Raw genomic sequence first — 27,378 nt, 5'->3', positions numbered from 1 at the left:
ATCTGGGCATGCTCAGTGACATCATTCTAAAGAACAAAAAGGATTACAACAATACTAAGCAAGTAAGAAGATATCTACAAGCAGTGTTCATTAGGGTTTTTTATGCTGATTTACATGGGACAAAGTTGTGGGGGAGGGTTTACAACCACTTTAAAGTGACTTCACTGCATCTGAGCATCACAAACCAAAAACACTGTTTAATTCAGTTTTAATATTCAAAGCAAACTCCCCCATAAATTCATGTCTCCCTGCTTCAATTTTAAGAAGAACCAGCCCCTTGCATTTCTGGCTGTGGCCATCTTTGGTAAGGGAAAAAGATTCATGTTAAATTTTACTTTTAATTTTACTTTCTGGAATCCATCTGCCCTAAGCTCAAGTATGCATGCAGGAGAGTATGCTTAGCTGAGAAAACCCCTCCTCCCCTCCTGAAGATGCCTGGGATGTATGCCATCATTTACCTAGGCAAGCAATCAGGAAGTAACTGAAGAAATGTAAAAAAAATAAAAAAAATTAAAGAGAAGTAAATATGATATACTTTTCTATCTATTTTTAATTATTGATTGTTAAAAATAATCAATGTTGCTTGGAAGAGTGAAGTTCCACTTTAAAGAAAATTCTATTAAACATGCAACCTAAAGGAAATCTATCTTTTTAAAAAGGATTATAATTTTATATGATCTGACATCCCATATAGTTTAGCACATACAGTACACTTTGCAACCCCATAGGCATTAGTCAGTTCCAATCCATTGCATCAGTTACAGAAAGAAAGTGAACCCATTTTAGCCTATAGTGTTGTACAATCTAAATTAACATACCCATCAGCTGCATTCTTGCTGCTATGAATACCTCGCTGCTGATTGGCTGGGGCACTGTACAGATGTTTCTACATCTTAGATTTATTTATTTTCACTTTCAAATTTTGCAAGAGCCCATTCACACTATTGTGCTGTGGTAACACAGATGGTAACACAATTTGCACTCGCTGGTTTGATGCGGTACTATTTATTTTGAATAGCTAACTCAACACACCTTCCCACTGTACTAGTTCACTTTGGGACTCCCCAATAATAGAATAATGGGAAAAAAGATCTTCAATTTTTTTGGGAACTATCAGAATGGTATAAAACGATCAATAATCTCTCTAAAATACTGATCAATACGTCTTTAGTGGAATCTAATTATAAAACTCCATTGCGATGGTTCATGGTTCCATTGAGAATAGCTAAAATAAATAGACAAGTCTCTTCTAAATGTTTTAGAAATTGTGGTCAAGAAGGTTCTATGTTACACATTTGGTATCAATGTCCCAAAATACATACATTTTGGATCAAAATATTTGACTTTATACATGAAATTACCAAACTAAATCTTAAATTCCCTGAAACTGCTCTTTCAAAAATGTGAAATGAGTTAACTTAAACACACCAAACGCTTAATTTCTTATATAATCCTAGCCACTAGAATAACCATTGTGCTTTGCTGGAATCTATCTGGAATAACATTTGATTATGTTATACAGAAGCTGAACTGGGTTATGATCAATGAAACATTGACTTGTATTTTACATAACTGCCTAACTATTTTTGAAAATATGTGGCGACGTTGGTTACATTATTTTCTACAAATATTAGAGATTCATGGAAGAAAAACCTGGACTGTCCTCGTCTTGCCCACATTTTTCTTTCTTATATGTCCTTTATTTTTATTTTTTTAACAACTTTAAAAACACTATTCAGTTGATTAGTAATTAATAACAATGGTGATACTACTTTATATACTAATCCTTTCAATATCTTGTTTAAACAATATATTAGTCTAATTGTTTGAACAATATATTAGTCTAATTGTTTGATGTTTATTAACGATCTGGCTATCTCCCCATTTTCTTTTTTTTTATTTTTATTAGGGGTATTTCAATGTCAGTTATGTTTATACCTTCTTCTTTTACATAGGATGCATTAAGGTGAAAAAACATGAACCTTTACAACCCCTTTAGGCATATTATACCTTATATTATTGACAACGTGTTCATTATACTGTGTCAAAAAAATAGAATCCCTCCTGATCATAAAAATTCAGTGCTGGCTGAGAATTGGGGTGTTATCATAACCTTGCCAATCCTGGAGATACGCTATTGTGTCTACTTTGATAATACATAAGCTCTGATTCTGAATGAAAAATTTACTGTTGTCAGAAACCACCCAATGAAACTTCACACTCAGACTGGAAGTTCTATGGGTCGACTATGACATACAGTGTGCGTGTTCTACTGGAAATAAAATACGGTTGCAATAGCAGCTCTAGTGATGACGGGTACATAAAACATTAATGTATTATTTAACATGGTAGTCTACTTAACAGCTATCAAACTGTGAACTTGTTAATAATCAGAGCTTCTCCAAGAACAGCGAAAGTAACAGTGCGGCATATATTTTCATATAATTTACATTAATGCAAAATATTACGTAGGTAAAGGTCCTTTTTAATGTAAGTGTAACTTTGGTTAAAAAAATAACTAAATACAGGTGTAACATGAAACACGGTGCAAAAGGTGGAGTTAACCTTTAACAGAAGTATTTACTTTTCCTGAATCACTGCTATTAAAAAAAATAGCTCAAGTTGGGCGGAAAATGACATTTCTGGAAAAATTTTGTACACTTTAAAAGGTAAAGGAAAAAAACATCCAGTTTTCATGGCATAAAAAAAAAAAAAGAAGATGCAATTTGTGCATAATAGGCATGTCAAACTAAAAAAACAAGCAGCCAAACAATAGCAGTAGAACAGTACAAATACACCATGGGTCCCACTGGTTCTACTGAGGATCACATCGGATTAAAAAATATTATACTCATTGAGTATTAAAGCAAACCTTGCTATTGCTCTCCTATTGCAAGACTCATTCACTTCCCCACATTCCAGTGCCGGTGTCTCCTATACCTCCCACTGCCATTTCCAGGTCACTGTTGTATGTTCTGCTTCTTCTATTAAAACTCAAGCAGCATGTAGTTGTTGGAATATAGCCTAAGCTTGCATCCAAGGATATATTCACACAGCCTAGGCATTGCTGCACTGCCTTGGCCTCTGTGGCACCTCAAGTCTAGTATTCTCTGCACCCACATCCCATCTACTGCTGGACCCCCAGCCAAAGTCTTGGTTGGTCCATCCACTGGTGTTCCTGCAAACAAAGCCTCTGCTGCACCCTAGTTTCTGTTGCTGTTGCATCCTCTGCTGCACTTCGGCTATAATGATAGTCTCAGCTTTTCCATCCATTCAGCTGCATTCTCCATTGCATCCACTGTCTGAGCCTCCACTGTGCCATATTGGCACTCATAACCTTCCACCTCCCTCCTGCCTTCAGCTGTCCTGTCCCTTATGCCTCTCTCTTGTTCCAGTTCCCCACCACCCAGCAGCAACCTTCCTCCTAGTCTGTATCTGCAGAGTGGCCTGGGGTTAGCCAGCAGTGAACCTCAAGCTCAACCTCAACCTCAAGTGAACCTCAAGCTCCTGTGAGGTGGTCTTTGACAGAACACCAACTATGCGGGGCGGCACAGTGGTGTAGTGGTTAGCACTCTCATCTGGTGTGGTGTAGTGGTAAGCACTCATCTAGCAGTAAAAAGGGTTGTTGGTTCGAATCCCAACCACGACACTACCTGCCTGGAGTTTGCATGTTCTCCCTGTGTCTGCGTGGGTTTCCTCTGGGTACTCCGGTTTCCTCCCACACTCCAAAGACATGCTGGTAGGTTAATTGGCTTCTGTCCAAAATTGGCTCTAGTATATGAATGGGGACCTTGGATTGTGGGCTCCTTGAGGGTAGGGACCGATGTGAGTGTGCAATGTATAGGGATAGGGACAATTGTAGACACTCAGGTTGAACTGGATGGACTGGTGTCTTTATTCAACCTTACTAACTATGTAACTACTAACTATGTAACTAAACTATGTACTCCTCAAGGTAGCCATATGTACTACAATCCAATTGTATAATTGCTGTACAATTCATTTACATTTCTCAAAACTATGTAATAGGTGGACAAACCAATACAATCCAATCCATTTCTATCCACACACACAGGACCATACATTACATAGTTGTTGGTAGATCTAAAGGAGATAGTATAATCAGATTGAATCGTTTATGGTCAGCTTTGGACTCACAAACGAACAGTACATAGAGATTGGCAAGCTCTTTCTTTCTTTCTTTCACTCTCTAATGTCATAGTTCTCTAGCAAACCATAGATAACAGCCGTGTATAAATCTACAATACTTACAACAAGTGCAAATTATGTTAGAATCAGTGTTTATGAAATATAGCAAAGCTTGGGGCCTCATGAATATATATATTTTATTTTTTTAATACTAGCCATAAACCATAAACAAGAAGAGGGCAGCACATGTCCAAAATAAAAAAAAACAGAAGTCTGACATACCTTGCAGACATGATTAAACTTTGCAATCCCCAGCTGAACAAGTGCTCATATACTGGCATCAATGCCAAAATATGGATTCAGAATGTGTAAAGTCCTAAATTAAACTTCTACAACTATTACACCAGATCTGAAGTAGACTGAACAGCTCACAGAAGCTAACACCATTCCAGAATGTTTTAAGATGCTTTTCTTTCTAAATTCCTATTGCAAATCCCAGATGACTAATTAACATCTACTTATCCTACTTAACCATAATGTACTGTAGATTTATTTATTTGATTTCAGATACTTCTATAGCGTCAACAATTTACGTAGCTCTGTACATATATATTGTACATTCACATCAGTTCCTGCCCTCAAAGCGCTTACAATATAAGGTCCCTAACTTAGATTCATACATATACAGTACATACTAGGGCCAATTTAGATAGGAGCCAATTAACCTACCAGCATGTCGTTGAAGTTTGGCAGGAAACTGGAGTACCCGGAGGAAACCCACGTAGGCATAGGGAGAATGTGCAAACTCCAGGCAGGTTGGGATTTGAACCGATGACCCTAGTGCTGCCAGACAGCAGTGTTTGTTTTGCTTAATAAATGTTTAGTAGATGTGGAGACTAATAGCTATTCTTGTTTTTGCTTGCCTTGTTTAACTTGCTTACGCTCACAGATAAAAATTAATCGTGGAAAAACGAGTAACTGGGTTTAGGATACCAACAATAGGGCATTAAAGTAAACCTGTTACAATTCAGGGGACAGAAACAGGTTATATCTATAGCTTATCTGGGCTAAGTATTAAGCAGAGGAAGTGGACTGCAAAGGGAACCTGTTACATTGAGCCAAATGGGCAAAGTAAAATTTAGACTTTAAGACAAGCAGGCCTGAGGCTATGCCCTCTGTTCTTTTCTATATAATTTGTTCTGAGTCAGTTGTCCAGCGAGGTATCTTTTTGACTTATGAGGGACATTTATGTAACTTGCAACCCTAACTGTCAGCTGTGACTCTCCAACAAGATGTAATACTACAGCAATAAATGTAGAAGATTTACTTACTATCTGGGAGTTGATCATCCTAGTAGCCACTTCTTTGTGTGCCGACACTGTGCACAGATAGCAGACCATGTTCAGCTTGGCCCGTGGTACCACTTTCTCTGGGGAATCTAGCAAGGAGCAGAACTGTGTCCAAAAATTGTTCCAATCAGGTTCTTTCAGAGAAGCAAGTTTTTCACCTGTAAACACATTAAATTATATGTATACTCAATCACTAAAATATCATATATGTCGTTTTGGTGTGTATCCCATTACCTACAGGTCGTGGCTTCTGCTAAATATCATCTCTAAAGTGCGTCTCCTTCTTAGCCTCTGGATACCGCCCTGAGTGGCTGTGTTCCAGCGCCGTGAAGGTTAACAGCAGCGGCTGTTACTGAATAAAGTTGTGCAGCTCACCTGCCCCTTTCTATCCTTTCTGCCATTCACAGAACTTGTATTATTACATTCTAACAGTGCATAGTAAATGGGCGAAGGAGATCCTGTTGCACTGCCCCACATCTGTTCACAAACATGATGCATTGTGGGGGTGTAGTAATACCAGTTTTGGGAATACAGTAGAAGGGAAAGGCCAAGTGGTGTAACTTTTCCCTGTAGCAGCCGCTGCTGTTAAACTTTGCAGTGCCGGAAAACAGACATGCAGGGAAGTATCCGGATGCTGTGAAGGAGACACACTGAGGGGACTGATTTTGGCAGAAGCAGTCACTTGCAGGTAATGGGAAAAACATAGGCACACAGAAAAATATTTGAAAAGACTGGCGCAAAACACAGTGTGATCATGAACCACGGAGCTCTATGAGTGAAAAAGTAAACACATGGGCATCATAGGATATGAAACAGTTTTTCCAGCTAAAAAAGTCCATAGTCTAATGTATGAATAATGATGGCAACTGTACTCAGAGATAAGCTAACTGTGGAATACACGCAAGACAAACAGGAAGCACCACCTGAGTGTAGTATTAAAATAAATGGTTTAATCACAGCAATAAAAACACTTAAAAGAGGAAGGTATAACATGGGCTCATCTCTGATCCATTCCATGGACATTGCGCTGTGCACGGAGGGCTCTGGTGTTGTGAAGAGGCTGGATGGCGTTCTGCAGTTACAGGGAAGCCAAAGAAACCACCATGAACCACAGGGTGAATGTGACGTCACTGGAGTGTAAAGGGATGGAAAGGCTACCCGCTCGGAGCTTCAGCTCCTTCTACTGGCCGGGAAATGTACTGCTAGTGCAGTCTATTTATACAGGAATGTTGGCTGTGGGACCACTATAACTGCAAACAGTGCAAGAGGCAAAAATCAAAGGACAAAAAACACAAACAACAGCAATTGCTAGGGCATTACCTAGCTAATGGGAAGGGAAAATGCCATACAAAGCATAAGGAGGTAAAAAGACTGATAAAAATAAGCGCATATAAAAGTAGAAAAAGTATATTTAAAAAAAAAGGGAGGGAATTATATACAGCAACAAAAGTGATTATACTCCTCACATTTTTGTAAATATTTTATTACATCACTGGATTTTTTTATTTTTTGCTATATGAACGAAAAAAAAAGACTGAAAAGTTTGGAAAAACATCCTTTCTGTCATAAAAATTTGCAAATGAATCATCTTTAAATCATCTTTCTTCATACGTTTAGGCCAAATTGTATTCTGCTACATTTCTTTGGTGAAAATAACCAAAATCAGTGTTTATTATTTAGTCTGTAGGAAAGTTAGTTAGCGAGTCCACAAACAATGGTATACATATATACAGTATCTCGCAAAAGTGAGTAGAACCCTCCCATTTTTGTAAATATTTTATTATTTCTTTTCATTTGACAACACTGAAAAAATGACATTTGCTACAATGTAAAGTAGTGAGTGTACAGCTTGTATAAAAGTGTAAATTTACTGCCCCCTCAAAATACCTCAACACACAACCAGTAATGTGTAAACCGCTGGCAACAAAAGTGAGCACACGAAGTGAAAATGTCCAAATTAGGCCCAAAGTGTCAATATTTTGTGTGGCCATCAGTGTGGACTCCTCTTCCACTCCTCCATGACGACATCACGGAGCTGGTGGATGCTAGAGACCATGGGCTCCTCCACATTCCGTTTGAGGATGCCCCACGGATGCTCAATAGGGTTTAGGTCTGGAGACATGCTTGGCCAGTCCATCACCTTTACCCTCAGCTTCTTTAGCAAGGGAGTGGTTGTCCTGGAGGTGTATTTGGGGTCAGTCATAGGAGAGGATGAGAGAAGAAGACATCGAGGACATCGCTCGCTGCCCCACCGAGACAGGTTAAGTGCCGGGCAGACAGCATTCAATGGGCACAGTGGCGATGTTTTGATGGGGTTTTTTTTTTTCAGTTGGTTTGCGCCCCCCCTCCCCCAAATTTTGAGCACCAACAGTCACTGGAGTCACATGACACCAGGCAGTGAAAATGGCTAATTGGGCCCAATTTGGAAATTTTCACTTAGGGGTGTACTCCCTTTTGTTGCCAGCGGTTTAGCCATTAATGGTTGTGTGTTGAGTTATTTTGAAGGGACAGCAAATTCACACTGTTATACAAGCTGTACACTCACTACTTTGCATTGTAGCAAAGTGTAACTTCTTCAATGTTCTCACATTAAAAGATATAAAATGTGAGGGGTGTACTCACTTTTGTGATATACTTTGTGTGTGTGTGTGTGTATGTGTGTATGTGAAACATATAAAACACACACACACATATTTTATATATATATATATATATATATATATATATATATATATATATATATATATATATATATATATATATATGGCACGTCTTGGGGAATAGACCAGGTATACCAAACATATCTTGAGTAAGACGGTCATGTATAACTAGGTATATAAAATATACCCATAAACAACAAACTTGAATTTTTTTTTTTTTGCTAATCTGCACAAATACTTAAAAAAAAGTGTATGTATACAGGTAAACCATGGGACATATATGTAAAGAAAAAAAAACACTTTGATTAGGACCCCTCTGCACCAGTTGAGCCCATTTTAAACCTTCCTCTTGTGAGTGTTTTTATTCCTGTGATTAAACCACTTGTTTTAACACTACACTCAGGTGCCGCTTCCTGTTTGTCTGCCTTAATAGGAGAAATATCACTACACATACCTAATGTGTTTGGTGCTGTATCCCAAACAAAAAATATATATATTAAACATCAGCTTTAAATGTTCTCCACCAATGCTAAAACACTGACATTACTACTGTAACTGGTAATACTACAAACAGCAAAGGGTGCTTATACATATACAGTATCTCCCGCCAGCGATTTGCATTAGTCCAGACAGCTTTCCATATACATGTAATAAATGCTCATGCAGCAAGTTCACATTGAAGGACACATCCGCGGGATCATTGATATATGTAAACTGGGTCAGCGCTAATGAATCACAGGCTCCAGGGCATACTCATCACATCATCTGCCCGAGCTTTCCAATCACATCTTCATAAATGACAGTGTTTACATCCAGATTGTGCGGTGTAAAATAAAATCCATTGCCGTTCGGTATAAATATATACTTCTAGGTGCAGCTATTAGGAAATCCACTAAACCTATAATCTTGATACCAGGATTAGGTGCTATCATTCATTGGGTTCCCTTAAACACATGGCTCAGTGTATAACTTTATATCCAGCCCGAGCTATTGAAAAGTTTGGTTTGACCCACATACAGCAGCATAGTAACAGATTCACCACCAATAGAAGTCAATCATCAATTCAGCTTAGCAGAATTTGAATCAGGTTTAGCAGCATTGTATCCAAATTACCGTCAGTTATCATGTGCAAACAATCCATTAAAAGTTCTTGTAGTTGCATGTACTAAAGCAGGGGTGCTCAACTAGTGGCCCGCTGAGCCCTGTCAAGTGACCTGCGACCTCCTGCTCTGGATTGGCAAGTGAGCAAGCCCAGATTGCGGGTTGCCGACCCACCACCCCAGAGCTTTGGAGTGGATGGAGCGCCGGTGGGAGCAGAAGACACATAAGCCAATCCTTCCTCAATAGCGCCGACTCCTGTCCCAGGTGAAGTGCATTTGGTATCACTCCGTCTGGGACAGGAATCTGTGAAACAGCCAGCGATGCCAGCCGAAACTGAAAGATAAAAGATTAGTTTATTAAACATCATAAATTTTGTATTAAACATCATAAATTTTGTATTAAACTTCATAATTTTGAAATGGTCATTTTTTAAAAAAAAAGGGTTACTAGGCTGCTTTCACATTGATCTGCAGGTGTTAGCGCAGTACACTTGAGGCTTTCCTGTGGTTTAGCTGTAGTGAGCCATAGACTTCTAGTACATCCTACGGGTTTGGTGTGCTTTCAGGAAGTGCACCACACCTGCAAGATATAATAGAAGTCTATGGCAAAGAGCAGCAGGTTCAATGTGGTGCATGTGAGGTGGGAATAAACTGCAGAGCAAGAGCTTATTTACATTTGTGGTTAGGGAGGCGTTAAAACCCCATAGTTGAGACGTGTTTTTACCACACACCTCCAACCACTGGTATAGCATCAGGGGTCACAATAGTGACCTCGCTCAATTGCTCCAGCGGGCCTGTGCTGTTTCCCTGTCACATTCTGTTTTATACATGGACATGAAGGGCGGCATATTTACATAACACAGTCCTCTTCATTTTCCTCCTGCAATGGCTGAAAGCCGGCTTCTCCTCCTCCCGCTCCTGCTGGCATTCAGCGGCTGTAGCAGGAAAATCTTCATTATGCTATTCAAAATAAAAAAAATCTAATTCTGAACCATTTCATTTTATCGTGGCTCACGACCGGTTACCAAATGACTTTATTGGTCCTTGCGCTTCAAAAAGTTGATCACCCCTGTAGTAAAGGCACCTTCACCCATCACATCAGATCATTAACGGTTTGGTCCTAGTCTAAAGCTGACCACATGACTCAGCTTTTTCGATCAGCCTGTAGGCTGATCAAAAATAACTGAACAGTTTCCCCCACCCACCTAGTGTTCTTGTATTTTGACAATGGTTGCTCCACCACTGTCAGAATAAACTCATCAGCTCTGTAGACTATTGGCTGCAACACTGATCGAACACAAATTTTCTCGAAAGCCTATTCACAAGAAGTTGATCATTAGATTGACCACTCTCGAATTGGCCATATATGGATTGAAATTTAGCCAGTTATGCAGGATCAGAATTTAGATCCATCTAGGGCCAGCTTAAGCATATGCCTGCTTCAAGACCACCATTATTTCTGCTCAGGCTGCAAACTTTCCACAGGGAGCCGAATTCGGTAATACTTATGAGTTCCAAAAGCAATGTGATCCAGCAGTGCAAGTTGGTGGGCTTAAAGTAATATTAAACCTTCGTTTTTTTTGTGGGTTTTTTTTTTCAGTTTTGCCTCAATTCTCGTTTTCTGGGCCCCCAACGCCCCAGACCCTTCCTCTTCAGTGAGTGCCCCCAGGGAAACCCCTGCATCCTCTTTGCAGAATTTGATTGACAGTAGTGGAAGCCAATGGCTCCCGCTGCTATCAATTTGCCCAATGAGTAGGGAGACAGCAGTGAGAGCCGCTGCTCTCATGCATCTCGCTGTATCGGATGAGGCTCAGGTAAGAATAAGGGAGGGGGGGGGGGGGGGCAGCTGCAGCACAGAAGATTTTTTTACCCTAATGCAAAGAATACAATAAGGTAAAAAACCTTGAGCCTTTAGAACCATATTAATCTTTCTGACTGGTGTCGCTGGTGAAACCAGCAGCATCCTATGCAGTAAGGTGAAAAAACATCTAACTTCTGGCAGTCACCAGCCCCCTAGCCCCCCCCCCCCCGCCCCCCATTTTACTTACCTGAGCCCGGGTCGCGGGTTATGACCGGGTCGCGTCTCTTGATTGGATAGCTAGCAACACAGTCATTGGCTTCCACTGCTGTCAATCAAATCCAATGACGCGGGTGCCGGTGGGCGGGGCCAAATGTGTGGTCGCAAATGCTGGACTCAGGAGCGCGCCCACAAGGTAACCCCCTCAGGAGAGCACTTCTCCTAGGGGGTTATCTGAAAAACGAATAACTGATGTCGTTGGGCATATGGCTGCCATCATCTCTTGTATAAATAAAAAAAATAGAAAAACCTCTAGTGGTGGGATTTTTAAAGCAACAAAAAAATCAATATATTAAAAAATGTATTTATTATACAAAAAATTCATACATAAAAAATGTTATGATTCATCGAAAAATTCATAGAAACAACCATTGCACAATTCTAAATGTTAAAAACATTTAAGAAAGTGATACTATCTGCTATAGAATCAAGGGACCCCCAGAACAGCTGGTGGTGACGGACAAGAAAGCGGTTATCCAACGTGTTTCGATAGTAATTATCAATACAATCTTCATCAGGGATATTGTATAAGTATCAAATGGCAAATATATTCCCCATGATTTCCAAACAGGAGAGCTGATCCTGACAAGCACGATGAAACCTGTGCCCCAAGTATATCCCATACAGGAAAGCCGGATAAAATAAATCCAAGAAAACAACCATTGTTGAAAAGTCATTCCCTTTCTTCAACTAGAGAGTTGAAGGATCATGTTATGGGGGGGGGGGAGGGAAACTCAAACTACTTTTGGAGACTGGAGTTTTTTGACACAGGTACCCGAAAATTGTGGGATTTAAGTGCCTTTTCTTGGATTTACTTTACTTTGGGAGGTTGACGCGCTGACGTCATCGCTACCCGGATACGAACGGGTGTATGCAAGCCAGCCGGCAAACTGTTTTTAATGGATACTTTTCCACTTATTTCTTGTAAGTGCACATTTTTTATATTTAAATAAATTTATCTATACGGATTCACACTATGGTTGGCTTTCTTCCATCCCTATGAGCCCTTGATTGGTATGTGCTCTGTGTACCTGCCGAGATTCCTGGTTTACCTTCGGTACTGACTACAGAGAGGTGCTGCTGCTGGTTTGTGTCTGGATGTCAATCCATCATACAGGCTTATCCAAGCTTGCCCTCTGGTACGCGCGTTATTCATGTGGTGGTGGAGTCCTCCTGGACCAAACCCCATCATATGCCCTGAACATGGAGGGGGGTGGATGCTTTGGAGGGGGGCTCTGCACCCCCCCACCCCAAAGAACCTTGTCCCCATGTTGATGGGGCCTCTTCCTGACAATTGTGGGCGGTGGTTGTGGAGGGGTCTGTGGACAGCTTATCGGAATCTGGAAGACCCATATAACAAGGGGGCCCCCAGATCTCAGCCCCCTACCCTATGTGAAGGAATAGGAGTACATTGTATCCTTACTTATTCACCCAAAAAAAGTGTCAAAAATAAATGAATCCAATACACGTTTTTGACAAAGTCCTTAATTAAAGTAGCTTCAACGTGTCTTCTCCCTCTGGTTCTTCTCTCTCTGGTGATATCTCTTTCCTCCGGTTCTTTTCCATCCATGTCTTCTTCCTCCAGTTCTTCTTACTCTGGTTCTTCTGCTTCCGGGTCTTCTCCCTCCTGATGTATTCTCCTGAGCCGACGCTAGCTCCCACTGTGGTGTTAGCTCCGGCGTGTGCCATTATTTAATTAGCCACGGGTGTGGCCATCCAGTGACATCATCTGGAGACCTCGCCCCAGTGTGACATCACCGCCCCATCATGCCCCAGGCCGTGACTTCACAAGGGGGTGGGGTTTACAGATGATGTCACCAGATGTTCCCTTAAAATCCATACCAGACGGAAGGACCTGGTATTGTCGGATCAAAGTCAGACCACATTTATTGAAGTCGCATGAAAGTCGAACATAAAGTCGTAGGGCAATGTCGGATCAGAAGTCGCCCGACTTCTACGTTGGAGCAGTGTGAACCCAACCTAAAACCTGGAAGCTGATTGGTTACTATGCAGAGCTGCACCAGATTCAATGTGTACCAGCTTTAGTAAATCTCGCCCATGGTGTTACTCTATGGAGAATGAAGTTTTCGAACATTGACATTTCAGGTCTGTGTCCATAAAACATTTAGGGACATTTGTGGAAAGGCTGGTAGAATATAAAAGTATTACCAGTATCTATCTGTGCACATCTCCATTTACTTCCCAATCTAGTAAATAGATGAACATTATGCCAGACTTTTGCTGCCATAAGCTGATTTTCTTCCCATATATAGAAATGTAATGTGGTTCTAATAGAAGCCAGTGATGAAGCTTTGATTTCTCACAACCACGCATCTTCTGGCATAAATATATTAACCGAGTGTTAGACAGCACAAAAATATTCTGTGTAAACAGCAGTCAGCCTAGTTGCTGAAACGTTCACTGCACTGCATGCATTCAACAGGAAAAAAATGAACTTGTCTTTCAGAAAACCACATGGAGGATTAAGCATGGCTGGGCAGGAATACATTACTGCATTTAAGTGCTTGGTGATGGTTTGTAAAACACATGTAAGCTTTTCCAAATAAGACAGCTAAAGAACCATCTATATAAAGATGTCTTTATTTTGGGTGGAGTAGGTTCAAGATTTCTGGTGATCTCACTGCATGCAGACAGATTTAGTATTTAGATTTGCAGTTGAGCTACTTGTGCCGCTGGCTTGTAAGTTCTCCATATATTGCTGAGCAAAATCATTTGAGGCCTGGTTCACACCTAGGCAGTTTGCATGTGATCCATTTTATTTTGGACAATTTGTTGTTGAGCAAATTAAAAAATGCAAAACAAGTCAAAACACACTACATGCTTTTCTGCTGCATCTCCATTGAAGTCTATTGAACCAAAAAATGCACCTTTTTGCATTTAAAAAAAGTCCTTAACCCTTGCCAAAAAGTCAGCGGCTGAACAAAGCATAGGTGTGAACATATCCCTTAGGAAACCATGTTAAATAGACTGTAGTGCGTTTCTGCAAAACACCAAAAAACACATAGGTGTGAACCAGGCATAAGGGGTTTGCAATACAGCGTATCTGTGCCCTGCAAATAACACACAATACCATATTTAACAATGTAATGCAACATTCTTTATAGGGTAAACAGCAGCAAAGTAAAGGTGTCCACAGACATAAGATCATAAAAGTGCATATTGCACAACTTTCCCAAAACCCTTGGGCCTCCAGAGGCATAATATGCATGTCTGACCAGTCCAACTGTGATGTTTATGGAAAGGTGTCGTGTCTGTATCGCCAACTACAGTTTTATATTTCGGGCACCCTAAGGGCTAGTGTCCTTGCTGCCCCTCTGAAAAGTGATATTTGGTTGATCACTTTTCAGAGGCATTTGACAGGCAGCTTCCTTACATCCTGTGTTAATCACTAAAAGTCAACTACACCACGCCTAAACAAGGTGCTTTAAATGCGACTGCTGCACAGCTCCATTTACTTGAATGGGTCATGTTTGGAGGTGGTACCTACTGCCAAATGCGACATGTGGCAGAAATTTTCTTGCGCCACACAGTGGCTGTGGCAGTATGCACTAATATGGCCGCTGGCATATTAACTTGCAGCTGGATGCTAAAACCACCAGAACATGTTCATGCATTTAAACTTTGGCTTAAGCTATGAAGGTAATAAGCTCCACCCGACAGCCAGATAAAAATTGACACATTATTCATAAGCAAAATTTCATAATAATAAAGTTTTGAATTATTTTTCTAAAATAATAAAAAGGTAAATATATATTATATACACACACACACATATTATATATATATATATATACACACACATACACACACACACACACACCACTATAATTTTCTTCTTTAAGTGGGATAAGAGCTTTCTAATTGCCCTGTATAAATTAAAGCTGAATTCCAGGCATGGCAATTTTTACATTGTTACAATAATCAAACTTGTTAAGTTTGTTACATAATTACAATGAACAATTTACAGTTAAGGTTTAATTCACGTGGGTGTAAAAACACACATATTATAAATAAATAAATAAATATATATATATATATATATATATATATATATATATATATATATATTTATAATGTGTGTTTTTACACCCACGTGAATTAAACCTTAACTGTAAATTGTTCATTGTAATTATGTAACAAACTTAACGTGCCCAGTGAGCGACCTTTGTTCAAAATGTAGCAGGGCAACCTTTTGACCCGGGACCCAATGGAGATCATTTTAGAAATAGTGTCTATGACAGTGGTTTCCAGCTTTCACAGGGTTCCCAAAGATATGGCACACACATACTTATGTAACTATGTAAAAATTGCCATACCTGGAATTCATCTTTAAAGTGGATGTAAAACCAATGTCATCCTTTCTATACTACTGCCATAGGGGTTATCTATAAGGATATACATGCCTCCTGCATGTATCTTTACCTGTCAAATGTCTCCCCTCTGCCTGCTCTGAGGCCCGAAAAACTGCAGATTCTGTGGGTGGGCCTGTTGTCTGGAGCTCGGTGGGTGGAGTCGTGATGTCAGACCCCCCCCCCGCCCACCTCCACACTCCCCTTGTCAATATGCATTATCTCCTGTGTATTTCTTACACTGAACTTCTGCTATGATCTCTAACATCCAGTGAAAAGACAGGAAAGTAACCACATGACTTCAGCGTGCCCAATTATGCTGAGGTGGGGAACATCCAATCCTGGCAGAGCAGCAGAAGAAAGGAGTGGGAGGGAATTAAAAAATAAGGCATGTCTCAGGCTAGTGCACGAGAGATGTAAATCACCTGTCACTCACAGCAAGGGGAAGGATTGGACAAAGTTTTTCTCTGTTTGTCAAGATTTATCTCACTGAACAATAAAAGAGGATTGCTCAGAGATGGATTAACTCTTTGTGGCAAGACTGGGCTCAAATGATAGGAAATCATATACTCTACATTATGACAAAAAAATATAATAATAATCATTTCGGGTTTACATCCACTTTAAAGTCTATCCAAAGTTGATTTGGGTAAAGTAGGAGTGTAAGAACTCCTGTGCGGTCGGTTTGCATTGCTATGTGTACATGTCTTCTGGGGAAGTTCACTCTATCTGTTCTGGTCACTGGAAGTGAAAGTATGGTAAAACCCAACATTTTGAAACAGGAATAAAGGGGGATTCTTTCTAAGGATGGCCAAGTCAGCAGGCTGAATGAAAAAAATGACAGATTTCTGAACACAAACAAGGTGGATAAAGCAATCCACCCCACACTGTATTCAGACAGTGGCTGCAGACGTTAATCAAAGAATATTTAACAATACGTTCCTTGGGCAGAAGTTGCTTAACTAGATGCTGACCGCCGACCGTCCAATGACGGCCAGGCGGCGCACCTATTGTGGCAGGAGGCCGTCATATGACGGCCTCCCGTTTAAACAGGGAATGCGCGCGATCGTGCGCGCGCATCCCTGTTTCTTCGTTGGCGGCGTGTCACGGAGACACTGCTCGCCACCGAACGGGGTGAACAGCCTTTGGTTATGGCTGTTTACCACGTGATCGGCCGTGATGAAGTCACGGCCGATCACACATGGTCACACCCCGGCTATGCACGGCGCATGCGCGCGATCACGTCGGTGGCGGCGTGTTCCCCGGGAACACTGCTCGTCACCGACGCTGTTAAACAGCCATTGGCCGGCTGTTTACCCACGTGATCGGCTGTGATCCTTTCACAGCCGATCACTAAAATGTAAACAAACCGCGGTAACGTGATGTTACCGGGTTGTTCTCCTCCTCACACACCGATCGTGTGTGAGGAGGAGATTGCGGTAACAAACCGCCTAGTGTACACCAATCACACTGATTGCCCCCCCCCCCCCAATAAAGAGGACATGTCACCACCCCTCATAGTACCTGTCAATCACAGTCCATCAGAGTACCTGTCACAGTCCATCAGAGTATTTGAGTACCTGTCACAGCCCATCAGAGTACCCGAGTACCTGTCACGGCCCATCAGAGTACCCGAGTACCTGTCACGGCCCATCAGAGTACCCGAGTACCTGTCCCAGCCCATCAGAGTACCCGAGTACCTGTCCCAGCCCATCAGAGTACCCGAGTACCTGTCCCAGCCCATCAGAGTACCTGAGTACCTGTCCCAGCCCATCAGAGTACCCGAGTACCTGTCACAGTCCATCAGGGTACCCGAGTACCTGTCACAGTCCATCAGGGTACCCGAGTACCTGTCACAGTCCATCAGGGTACCCGAGTACCTGTCACAGTCCATCATGGTACCCAAGTATCTGTCACGGTTCAACAGTGTACCCGAGTACCTGTCACAGCCCATCATAGTACCCGAGTACCTGTCACAGCCCATCAAAGTACCCGAGTAGCTGTCACAGCCCATCAGAGTACCCGAGTACCTGTCCCAGTCCATCTGAGTACCCAAGTACCTGTCACAGTTCATCTGAGTACCCGAGTACCTGTCACAGTTCATCTGAGTACCCGAGTACCTGTCACAGTTCATCTGAGTACCCGAGTACCTGTCACAGTTCATCTGAGTACCCGAGTACCTGTCACAGTTCATCTCTGTACCCGAGTACCTGTCACAGTTCATCTCTGTACCCGAGTACCTGTCACAGTTCATCTCGGTACCCGAGTACCTGTCACAGTTCATCTCGGTACCCGAGTACCTGTCACAGTTCATCTCGGTACCCGAGTACCTGTCACAGTTCATCTCGGTACCCGAGTACCTGTCACAGTTCATCTGAGTACCCAAGTACCTGTCACAGTCCATATGAGTACCTGTCACTGCCCTATAGAGTACCCAAATACCAGTCATCAAGCCAACAGAGTACCTGTCACCAGGCCATTAGAGTACCCGAGTACCTGTCACCAGGCCATCCGAGTATCCAAGTACCTGTCACCAGGCCATCAGAGTACCCCGAGTACCTGTCACCAGGGCATCAGAGTACCCCGAGTACCTGTCACCAGGCCATCAGAGTACCCCGAGTACCTGTCACCAGGCCATCAGAGTACCCCGAGTACCTGTCACCAGGCCATCAGAGTACCCCGAGTACCTGTCACCAGACCATCAGAGTACCCCGAGTACCTGTCACCAGGCCATCAGAGTACCCGAGTACCTGTAACCAGGCCATCAGAGTACCCGAGTACCTGTCACCAGGCCATCAGAGTACCCGAGTACCTGTCACCAGGCCATCAGAGTACCCAAGTACCTGTCACCAGGCCATCAGAGTACCCGAGTACCTGTCACTAGGCCATCAGAGTACGCCGAGTACCTGTCACCAGGCCATCAGAGTACCCAGAGTACCTGCCACCAGGCCATCAGAGTACCCGAGTACCTGTCACCAGGCCATCAGAGTACCCGAGTACTTGTCACCAGGCCATCAGAGTACCCGAGTACCTGTCACCAGGCCATTAGAGTACCCGAGTACCTGTCACCAGGCCATCAGAGTACCAGAGTACCTATCTCCAGCCCATCAGAGTACCCGAGTACCTATTTGCAGCCCATGCCACAATATACGTTGGGATGTTTGCTTTCCAAAATGGGGTCATTTTGTGGGTAATTTCACTGTCCTGGTGGTCCAGGACCTTCAAAAGTGTGATGGGTAGGAATGAAATGAGATGTGTCATTTATGCTCCTAGAACGCCTGAACGTACTACTTCAATGTTCGGCCTCTCTATGTGGCCAGGCTGTGTAAAAGTCCTACACATGTGGTATCGCCATACTCGGAAAGGAGTAGCAGAATGTGTTGTGGGTTGTAATTTTTGCTATATACATGCTATCTGTTAGAAATATCTCATAAATTGACAATTTTGTGTAAAAAAAAAAAAATGCGTTTTAATTTTTTTCCACATATTCCAAAAACTTCTGGAAAAAAAGTAACCATTCAAAAGACTCATTATGCCTCACAGATTATACGTTGGGGTGTTTGCTTTCCAAAATGGGGTCATTTTATGGGAAATTCCATTGTCCTGGTACTCCAGGGCCTTCAAAAATGTAATAGGTGGTTGAGAAATGAGATGCGTCATTTTTGCTCGTAGAACGTCTGAAGGTACTACATCAATGTTGGTGCTCTGTATGTGGCCAGGCTGTGTAAAAGTCTCACACATGTGGTATCGCCGTACTCGGGAAGAGTAGCAGAATGTATTTTGGGGTGTAATTTGTTGTATGCATATGTTGTGTGTGAGAAATAACCTGATAATATGACAATTTTGTAAAAAAATAATAATAATAAAAAAAATCTTCATTTTGCAAAGAATTGTGGGAAAAAATGACAACTTAAAAAAACTCATCATGCTACTTACTTAATACCTTGGCATGTCTACTTTGTAAAAAGGGGTCATTTGGGGGGTATTTGTACTTTCCTGACTTGTTAGTGTTTCAAGAAATGAGGTACACCTGATGTACTGAAGGCCTGATCAGATGTGATCAATTTTCAGCGATTGGCACCATAGTTTGTAGACTCTATAACTTTCACAAAGCCCAAATAATATACACTAATGTGGGTTATTTTTACCAAAGATATGTAGCAGTATAAATTTTGGCCAAAATGTATGAAGAAAAATTACTAATTAGCAAAAATTTATGACAAAAACAAAGAAAAAGGCATTTTTTTCACAAAATTTAAATTTTATTTTATTTATAGCACAAAAAATAAAAAACTCACTAGTGATTAAATATCACTAAAAGAAAGCTCTATTTGTGTGGAAAAAAGGACGCAAGTTTCATATGGGTACAGTGTTGCATGACTGAGTAATTGTCATTCAAACTGTGAGAGCGCTGAAAGCTGAAAATTGGTCTGGTCAGGAAGGGGGTGTAACTGCACTGTATTGAGGTGGTTAAACAAATGAAGGGGGAAGGCCATGAATTTCAATCATTGTAAGGCCAGCTATACTTTGGATTTCACTTCTTGCTGTGGTTGGGTATATTTCTAAAGGCAAAAAAATGGTTAACTATCAATGTATAAGTAATACATAGTAGAGTATTAATGCATAAGTAGTAAATGGGGAATTCACACGGGCTTATGAAAATGAAAAGCCAGCTTTTACAAATACTGTAGCTGCGGACGTTCAAGAAACAGATTTACCTGCCTAGGAAATCCAGTGCTGTCTTCGCCGCAGTAAATACTTCTCAGGGATCTTTGGATCTCTGGTACTAGCATATTGGATTTGGGATCACATGGAGACTGCTCCTTTAGCTTCCTGGGATGTGTGACATGTATCCCAAGAAGCTGAGGGCAGGGATGTGGATAGGGGACAGATGGCAATGTTATCCTTGTCTAGGCAAGAATAGAAGCAGAGGGTAGCATCAAAAAAAGTGCAATATCATTGGTGGCTAAGGAGAGGAAGAGGATGGTGGCAACTTTAGTTTTTGGGTGACAGTCTGCTATATTGTTAATTATCGTTTATTAGCATTATTGTTAATTGTCATTTAGAGGTTAGGGAATAACTGTCTTCCTACAATAGAAAAAACTTTAACTGCTTTATCAGGGTTTTATTTTTTGCCTTACTCTAGATCAACTGGGGTTTAGGGGTTGTGTGCATAAAAAGGTATTATATTTTGTTTCTCATTTAATTATTATTTATTATGACTTTGATAGATTTTTTTTTTTCAAACTATGTAACTAAAATGAAAACAAAAGAAAAAAAAGAAAAAATTATTTATAGAAAAGACTGTATTAGGACTAACACACCACCAGAAAAAAGAGTAAAAAGCTATCTTTTTACACGCTATCCTTCAGCTGCAGCAATCTGCAAAAGTTTTGCTAAAATTATAGTAATCAGAGACAAATAATGTTGTTAGATGTACATTTAGAGTTGAAAAATACCTTATTTTAAGGCACATTTTACTGTGGGTAGAACATAGCATTCAAGCAAGAGAAACATTTTGCTATTACGTTACAATGCATTATGTTATTATTCTGGATACATTAGGCTACATCTCTATTCATCTCACATTGGAAAAACAGCCAAGACTGATATTTACAAGTTATCAGTGTATAATGCATTTTCAAAATAAAATGGAGACAGTTACAGCAAACTTTTCTTTTTGTTCCTAACATTTTTGCTTCTACCATCTAAAAACACAGCTTTTCCTGCGGGATTCCTATACATTTTGTAAAATTTTTATTAAGAAGCTGGTTGTGGTATTAGTATGTGCCAGTTTATATGGAGAAAACATTTGTATGCCATTTAAATTATGTATTAGCTAAGCTGCAGCATTAATACCAGACTGGAGTGTGCTTAAAGCTTATCTAAGGCCCCAGGCATACGGGGCATTTACGCAGCTTTAAAACGCCTTTCCTCCTGGCAGCAGTATTTTGGCAGAAAAAAAATGCTTTACATGTATAAACATGTCTAGACGTGTTTAGGGGCATCAAGCACTTGGGCATGAATTCATTTGATTGGCCATAATAATATTTTATTCTGGCCATTTAATATTAACGCTGCGGCTTCTGGGTAGCCTGCTAGTGGAGGTTTTTTTTTTCCTCTGTGCCTTTATTGTTTGAATAAGATAAGTAAATATGAAATACACATATGGAATATGTCATATTTACAGTGCCCTGAAAAAGTATTCATAACCCTTGAAATATTCCACATTTTGTCATATTACAACCAAAAACTTAAATGTATTTTATTGGGATTTTATATGATACACAACACAAAGTGGCACAGAATTGTGAAGTGGAAGGAAAATGATAAATGGTTTTCAATTTTTTTTACAAGTAATTATGTGAAAAGTGTGGCGTGCCCCCCGAGTCAATACTTTATAGAACCACCTTTCACTGTAATTACAGCTGCAAGTCTTTTTTGGGTATGTCTCTACCAGCTTTACACATCTACAGTGACATTTTTTACCCTTTCTTCTTTGCAAAATAACTCAAGCTCTATCAAATTGGATGGAGAGCGTCTGAACAGCAATTTTCAAGTCTTGCCACAGATCCCCAATTGGATTTAGGTCTGGAGTTTCACTGGGCCATTCTAACACATGAATATGCTTTGATCTAAACCATTCCATTGTAGCTCTGGCTGTATGTTTGGGGTCATTGTCCTGCTGGAAGGTGAACCTCCACCCCAATCTGAAGTCTTTTGCAGACTAAAGCCCCATACACACCATCAGTTTTTCTGCTGAGTTTTTCCTTCCGATTTACCAAAACCATATACTGTAATATGAGGTCAAACCTTAGGAGTTTCAATTTGTATTCAATCAGGCAGGCCCTTGCACTATATGGTTTTGGTAAACCTAAAGGTAAAACACAGCAGAAAAACTGATAGTGTGTATGGGGCTTAACAGGTTTCCTTCTAAGATTGCCCTGCATTTGGCTACATTCATCTTCCCATCAACTCTGATCAGCTTTCCTGTCCTTGCTAAAGAAAAGCATCCCACAACATGATGCAGTCACCACCATGTTTGACGGTGGAAATGGTGTGTTCAGGGTGATGTGAAGTGTTAGTTTTCCGCCACACATAGCGTTTTGCTTTTAGGTCAAAAAGTTAAATTTTTGGTTTCATCTGACCAGAGCACCTTCTTCCACATTTGCTGTGTCCCCCCCCCACATGGCTTCTTGCAAACTGTAAACTGGACTTCTTATGGCTTTCTTTCAACAATGGCTTTCTTCTTGCCACTCTTCCATAAAGGCCAGATTTGTGGAGAGCATGACGAATAGTTGTCCTGTGGACAGATTCTCCCCCCTGAGCTGTGGATCTTTGCAGCTCCTCCAGAGTTATTATGGACCTCTTGGCTGCTTCTCTTATTAATTCTCCACTTGCCTGTCTGTCCGTTTAGGTGGACGGCCATGTCTTGGTAGGTTTGCAGTTGTGCCATACTCTTTCCATTTTCGAATGATGGATTGAATAGTGTAATGTAAGATTTTCAAAGCTTGGAATATTTTTTTTTATAACCTGACCCTGCTTTAAACTTCTACACAACTTTATCCCTGACCTGCTTGGTGTGTTCCTTGGCCTTTCACAATGCTGTTTGTTCATTATGGTTCCTCTGAGGGCTTCACAGAACAGCTGTATTTATACTGAGTAGAAAACATTTATTTTCCTTCCACTTCACAATTATGTACCACTTTGTGTTGGTCTGTCACATAAAATACATTTATGTTTTTGGTTGTAACATGACAAAATGCAGAAAATTTCAAGGGGTATGAATACTTTTTCAAGGCACTGTACTTGATAAATGTAAAAAATATATATTTTTCTTTATCCATAATGGAAGAAGTTATATAGAAAAACAATAAAATGTCCCTAAAATTTACATGGTCATCACACAGGAACCAAATACAGGAACAGAATACTACAACAACCTGAAAATGGAGTATCTCGGTAAGTCAGAAGGCAGTAAAGAAGATTCCACACAGTTCATATAAAATACCATTTCTTACCAGAATGTGCAGGAAAGCCCAAAGTCTTCACATCAAATCTTACTGGAGCTGGCTTAAAAATCTAACAGAAAGAACAACATATGCATAATTATAAATAATCTTTGCATTTGCATTCAACAAGAAAGTATCAACCAAAGAAGTATTTGAATTATTTTTTTAAAGACAGCATTAGAAGACAGACAGTAGAATTATGACTGTTTTTTTATATGTTTTTTTATAGCTGGGCTCCTTTCACATGGGCAATGCTGCTGATTTGCGATCCTTGTTGGATCACTACAGCAGTTGGACAAAAATATGGAAACACTACATAACTTGCAGGCCTGAAAATTACCACATGTTTTGCGTTAAAGCAGAAGTGATGTGACACCTAGCTGTGTGATGAGACACCTAGCTAACAGGTGGGAAGCCTCACTTTTGTAATGCACTGCGTGCGCTGCTGTTAATACAGAGTCATGCCAAAGCTTACTGAGTTTCAAAGAGGGCAAACTGTTGGTACCCATTTAGCTGCTGCCTCTGTGACTAAAGTTACCAATTTATTTGCGATGTCATGAGGTACAGTATTAAAGGTTATGACAGCATATACAGTTTCCAGGAAACCGTGTCTCATAAGCATAAGCACGGTCAACTGAGCGAAATAGACAAAAGGATATTGTGCACGACTGTGACCCAGAAAAAGAAAAAGTGACTGTAGAGCTCAATCTCAGTCTTCCAAAGTCTGTGCCCACAAAAACTACCAAAAAAAAAAGCAAAACATTCACAGGCAGGCTTCAATTGCCAAACCCCTACTGACTGATATTAATGCTCAGAATAGGAGAGAGTGGTGCAAAACCCATAAATTGTGAACAATTGATCAATGGAAGACTGTAATATGGCCCGATGAATTGAGCTTCACACTGTTCCCAAGCACTGGACGTGTTTACGTGTGGTGAATACCATCCAAAGCATCTGACCAGGACTGTCTTGTGCCAACGGTAAAACATGGTGGTGGCACAATCATGGTTTGGGAAGCCATATATTGGTATTCTGCAGGTCCCGTCAGCACCTTGAAAAGTAGAGTCACTGCCAGCGGCTATGTAAAATTTTTGGCCAACCATGTGCACCCCATGGTGCAGACATTGATTCCCGTAGACAGCACCATTTACCAAGACCATAAGGCCCTGATTCACACAGCTGATGTTATCAAATCCTGGTTTGCCAAGCATGCAGATGAAGTCTTGCACCTTCCCTAGGTGCCGCAGTCGTCAGACCTTAATATCATAGAGCTACTATGGTCAATTTTGTAGAAAAAGTTTCAGCCTAATTTTCCACCTCCAGCATCTTTGCGAGAACTGAAAAGATTTTTGCATGAAGAGTGGTATTAGATTTTATTATCCACCATCACCATCCAAGACTTATATTTGTCAATTCCCAGGATTATTCAAGCCATCTTGGATACCAAAGGCGGTTCAACACCATATTAGGCCACAATTTTGCTTTTTCACCTGGTGTTTCCAAGTTTTTGTCCAACCCCTGTATGTCAGCAGCGGCCAGTTCTCAGTTAAAAGGTAATCAGTAAGTGATACGCCAGCTCCAGCATGCCTTTTTGAAGAGTAGAAGTTTTCCTCACAGTAATGACATGTGGTTACACTTACAGCACAGTTGTGGCATGGCCCCAGTCACTTCTATTGGGCTGACTGGCAATATTGCCTGTCAAACATTGATATGCTCAATGTTGTTGCCTCCCTGCAAAGCCTTTTGGCTGCCACAATGTATATGGGTCCATCCATTGCCGGGATTTGACAGGAGACTGAAGCACATGAAAAACATGACTCAACCACCCATGTAAATGGAGCCTTAGTTCTACAAACATGAAAAAAGTTCAGAAAACACTGCAGTGTCATACATGCAAAACACAATAATAACATATACAATACAAATAAAGGTTACTGTAGCTGGTTGAATCTCCTCTGTTACTGTCTTTTCAATCCAAATAAATAAAAAAAATGTTGGATGTCAGGTACAACAAAACAGCCATAAAAACAAGAACAACATAAGGCCAAATGCATGTATATCAAGACAGACAAGCAAATGTAATATCTATTATTTCACTTCTTTAGAGCACAACATTTTCTGTATTTGATTCCTTCCAGCTTTTATAAATCAACCCCAATGTCTTGCTGGCCAAAGAATTGATTTACTAAACACCTGAAAAATAAATGTAATATTATAAAATGCATAGCAATAAACAGCATGAAAGTACCTTTGGATTATCTATGATAGATGACACAATGAGATCAGAATCTGTGAAAATAAGGCTCTTTATCTTCTTATGAAGGTCCTGCTGACTGGAACATACTTTGTCCATCTGCAATAACAAAAATAAATATATATTTAGAGAAAGAAACAAGAGGATTGCATTGGTACAATATACTTTTTTCAGTGTGGGAAAATTAGGAAAGCTGCGCCAATAGTCCTATTCAATAATAGGAAACAAAGTGAAATATCAACAAAAGTTTTAATAGCACCCACAGAGGATGAATAAGTGTTGCTCAAAAAAATGACATTAACATTACACTAATAAAACCACCAACAGAATATGAAAATAGCATATAACTGCTTGCAGAAAGCTGAAACTAAAAAATAAAAAATAAAGTCCAATATATTCGTGCTTATCAAGTCCTCCCTTCGTAAAGCGTGGTGGCGTCACTGCGTACCTTCCCAGACGTGTTTCGTCATAGGTGACGTTATCAATTTACGAAGGGAGGACGGGACGCTGTTTTGAATGCCGGCCGGCTGTCTACGTTCTGATTTGATGCTGTTTTAAAGTATTCTTATGTAAGTGCGATATTTATATCCATTAAAATTATGTGAATGGTTTTACGCTATGGAGGTATTTCTTTCGTTCCGGGTTTGACGTTGGAGATACACTCGATTGCTGACGTTTGAAGCTTTTTTAGTGCTGTGATGCTGCCATATACCTGTGTTAGTGGAATCATGATGTGAGAAGTATGATACGGAGCCTTTATTATTAAGTTTACAATCCGTTACGGTTAAATACCAATAAGGCTATTAATTCATCTACATCTGGTAAGCGCATCATAAATCTGGTGACGGGCACTGATCTGCAGTTCTGTTTGGATTCACCGCGGTGACTTGATAAGCACGGATATATTGGACTTTATTTTTTAGTTTCAGCTTTCTGCAAGCTGTTAGATGCCATTTTCACATTCTGTTGGTGGTTTTATTAGTGTAATGTTAATGTTATTTTTTTGAGCAACACTTATTCATCCTCTGTGGGTGCTATTAACACTTTGGTTGATATTTCACTTTGTTTCCTATTATTGAATAGGACTATTGGCGCAGCTTACCTAATTTTCCCATATTTACTCCAGTGTGTGTATCCCACTTAACGCCGCAGCCTCTTTTTATTTCATTTTATTATTTCTTTCAATAACCTTAATTTTTTCCTGAGCGCAGTTTATTATTTCTTGTTATACTTTTTTCAGTTATTGCTGAAAGTGGAAGTAATACGATTGGTACAGTGCAGACAAAAAAAAAAAAAAAAGTATACCAGAGAACATTGGATGCTCACATGGCTAGTCTTAGATATAGGCAATCAGCACCGATGTGCTATTTAGTGAGATGGGACAACTAGAGCCAGATCTTCAATAAG

The 27,378-nt window shown here is 40.5% G+C and overlaps 1 protein-coding gene across 2 annotated transcripts in view; it reads right to left on the bottom strand.

The window, feature by feature from the left end:
* The window catches only part of ULK4 (unc-51 like kinase 4), a 951,013-nt gene that overhangs the window by 820,381 nt on the left and 103,254 nt on the right, over window positions 1–27,378 (bottom strand). For both annotated transcript variants that reach the window (XM_077491567.1, XM_077491568.1), the window contains exons 13-15: window positions 25,966–26,070; window positions 23,727–23,787; window positions 5,481–5,656 (exon numbers count right to left, since the gene is read on the bottom strand). In XM_077491567.1, coding sequence (XP_077347693.1) covers window positions 5,481–5,656; window positions 23,727–23,787; window positions 25,966–26,070 — 342 coding nt within the window. The remainder of the gene's footprint in view (window positions 1–5,480; window positions 5,657–23,726; window positions 23,788–25,965; window positions 26,071–27,378) is intronic.

The sequence above is a fragment of the Lithobates pipiens genome, unplaced genomic scaffold (assembly GCF_037356315.1).
Source record: "Lithobates pipiens isolate NorthernLeopardFrog02 unplaced genomic scaffold, aLitPip1_a1.2 Scaffold_19, whole genome shotgun sequence".
Classification (NCBI taxonomy): Eukaryota; Metazoa; Chordata; class Amphibia; order Anura; family Ranidae; genus Lithobates; species Lithobates pipiens.
This window is presented reverse-complemented; position numbering and strand designations above follow the sequence as displayed.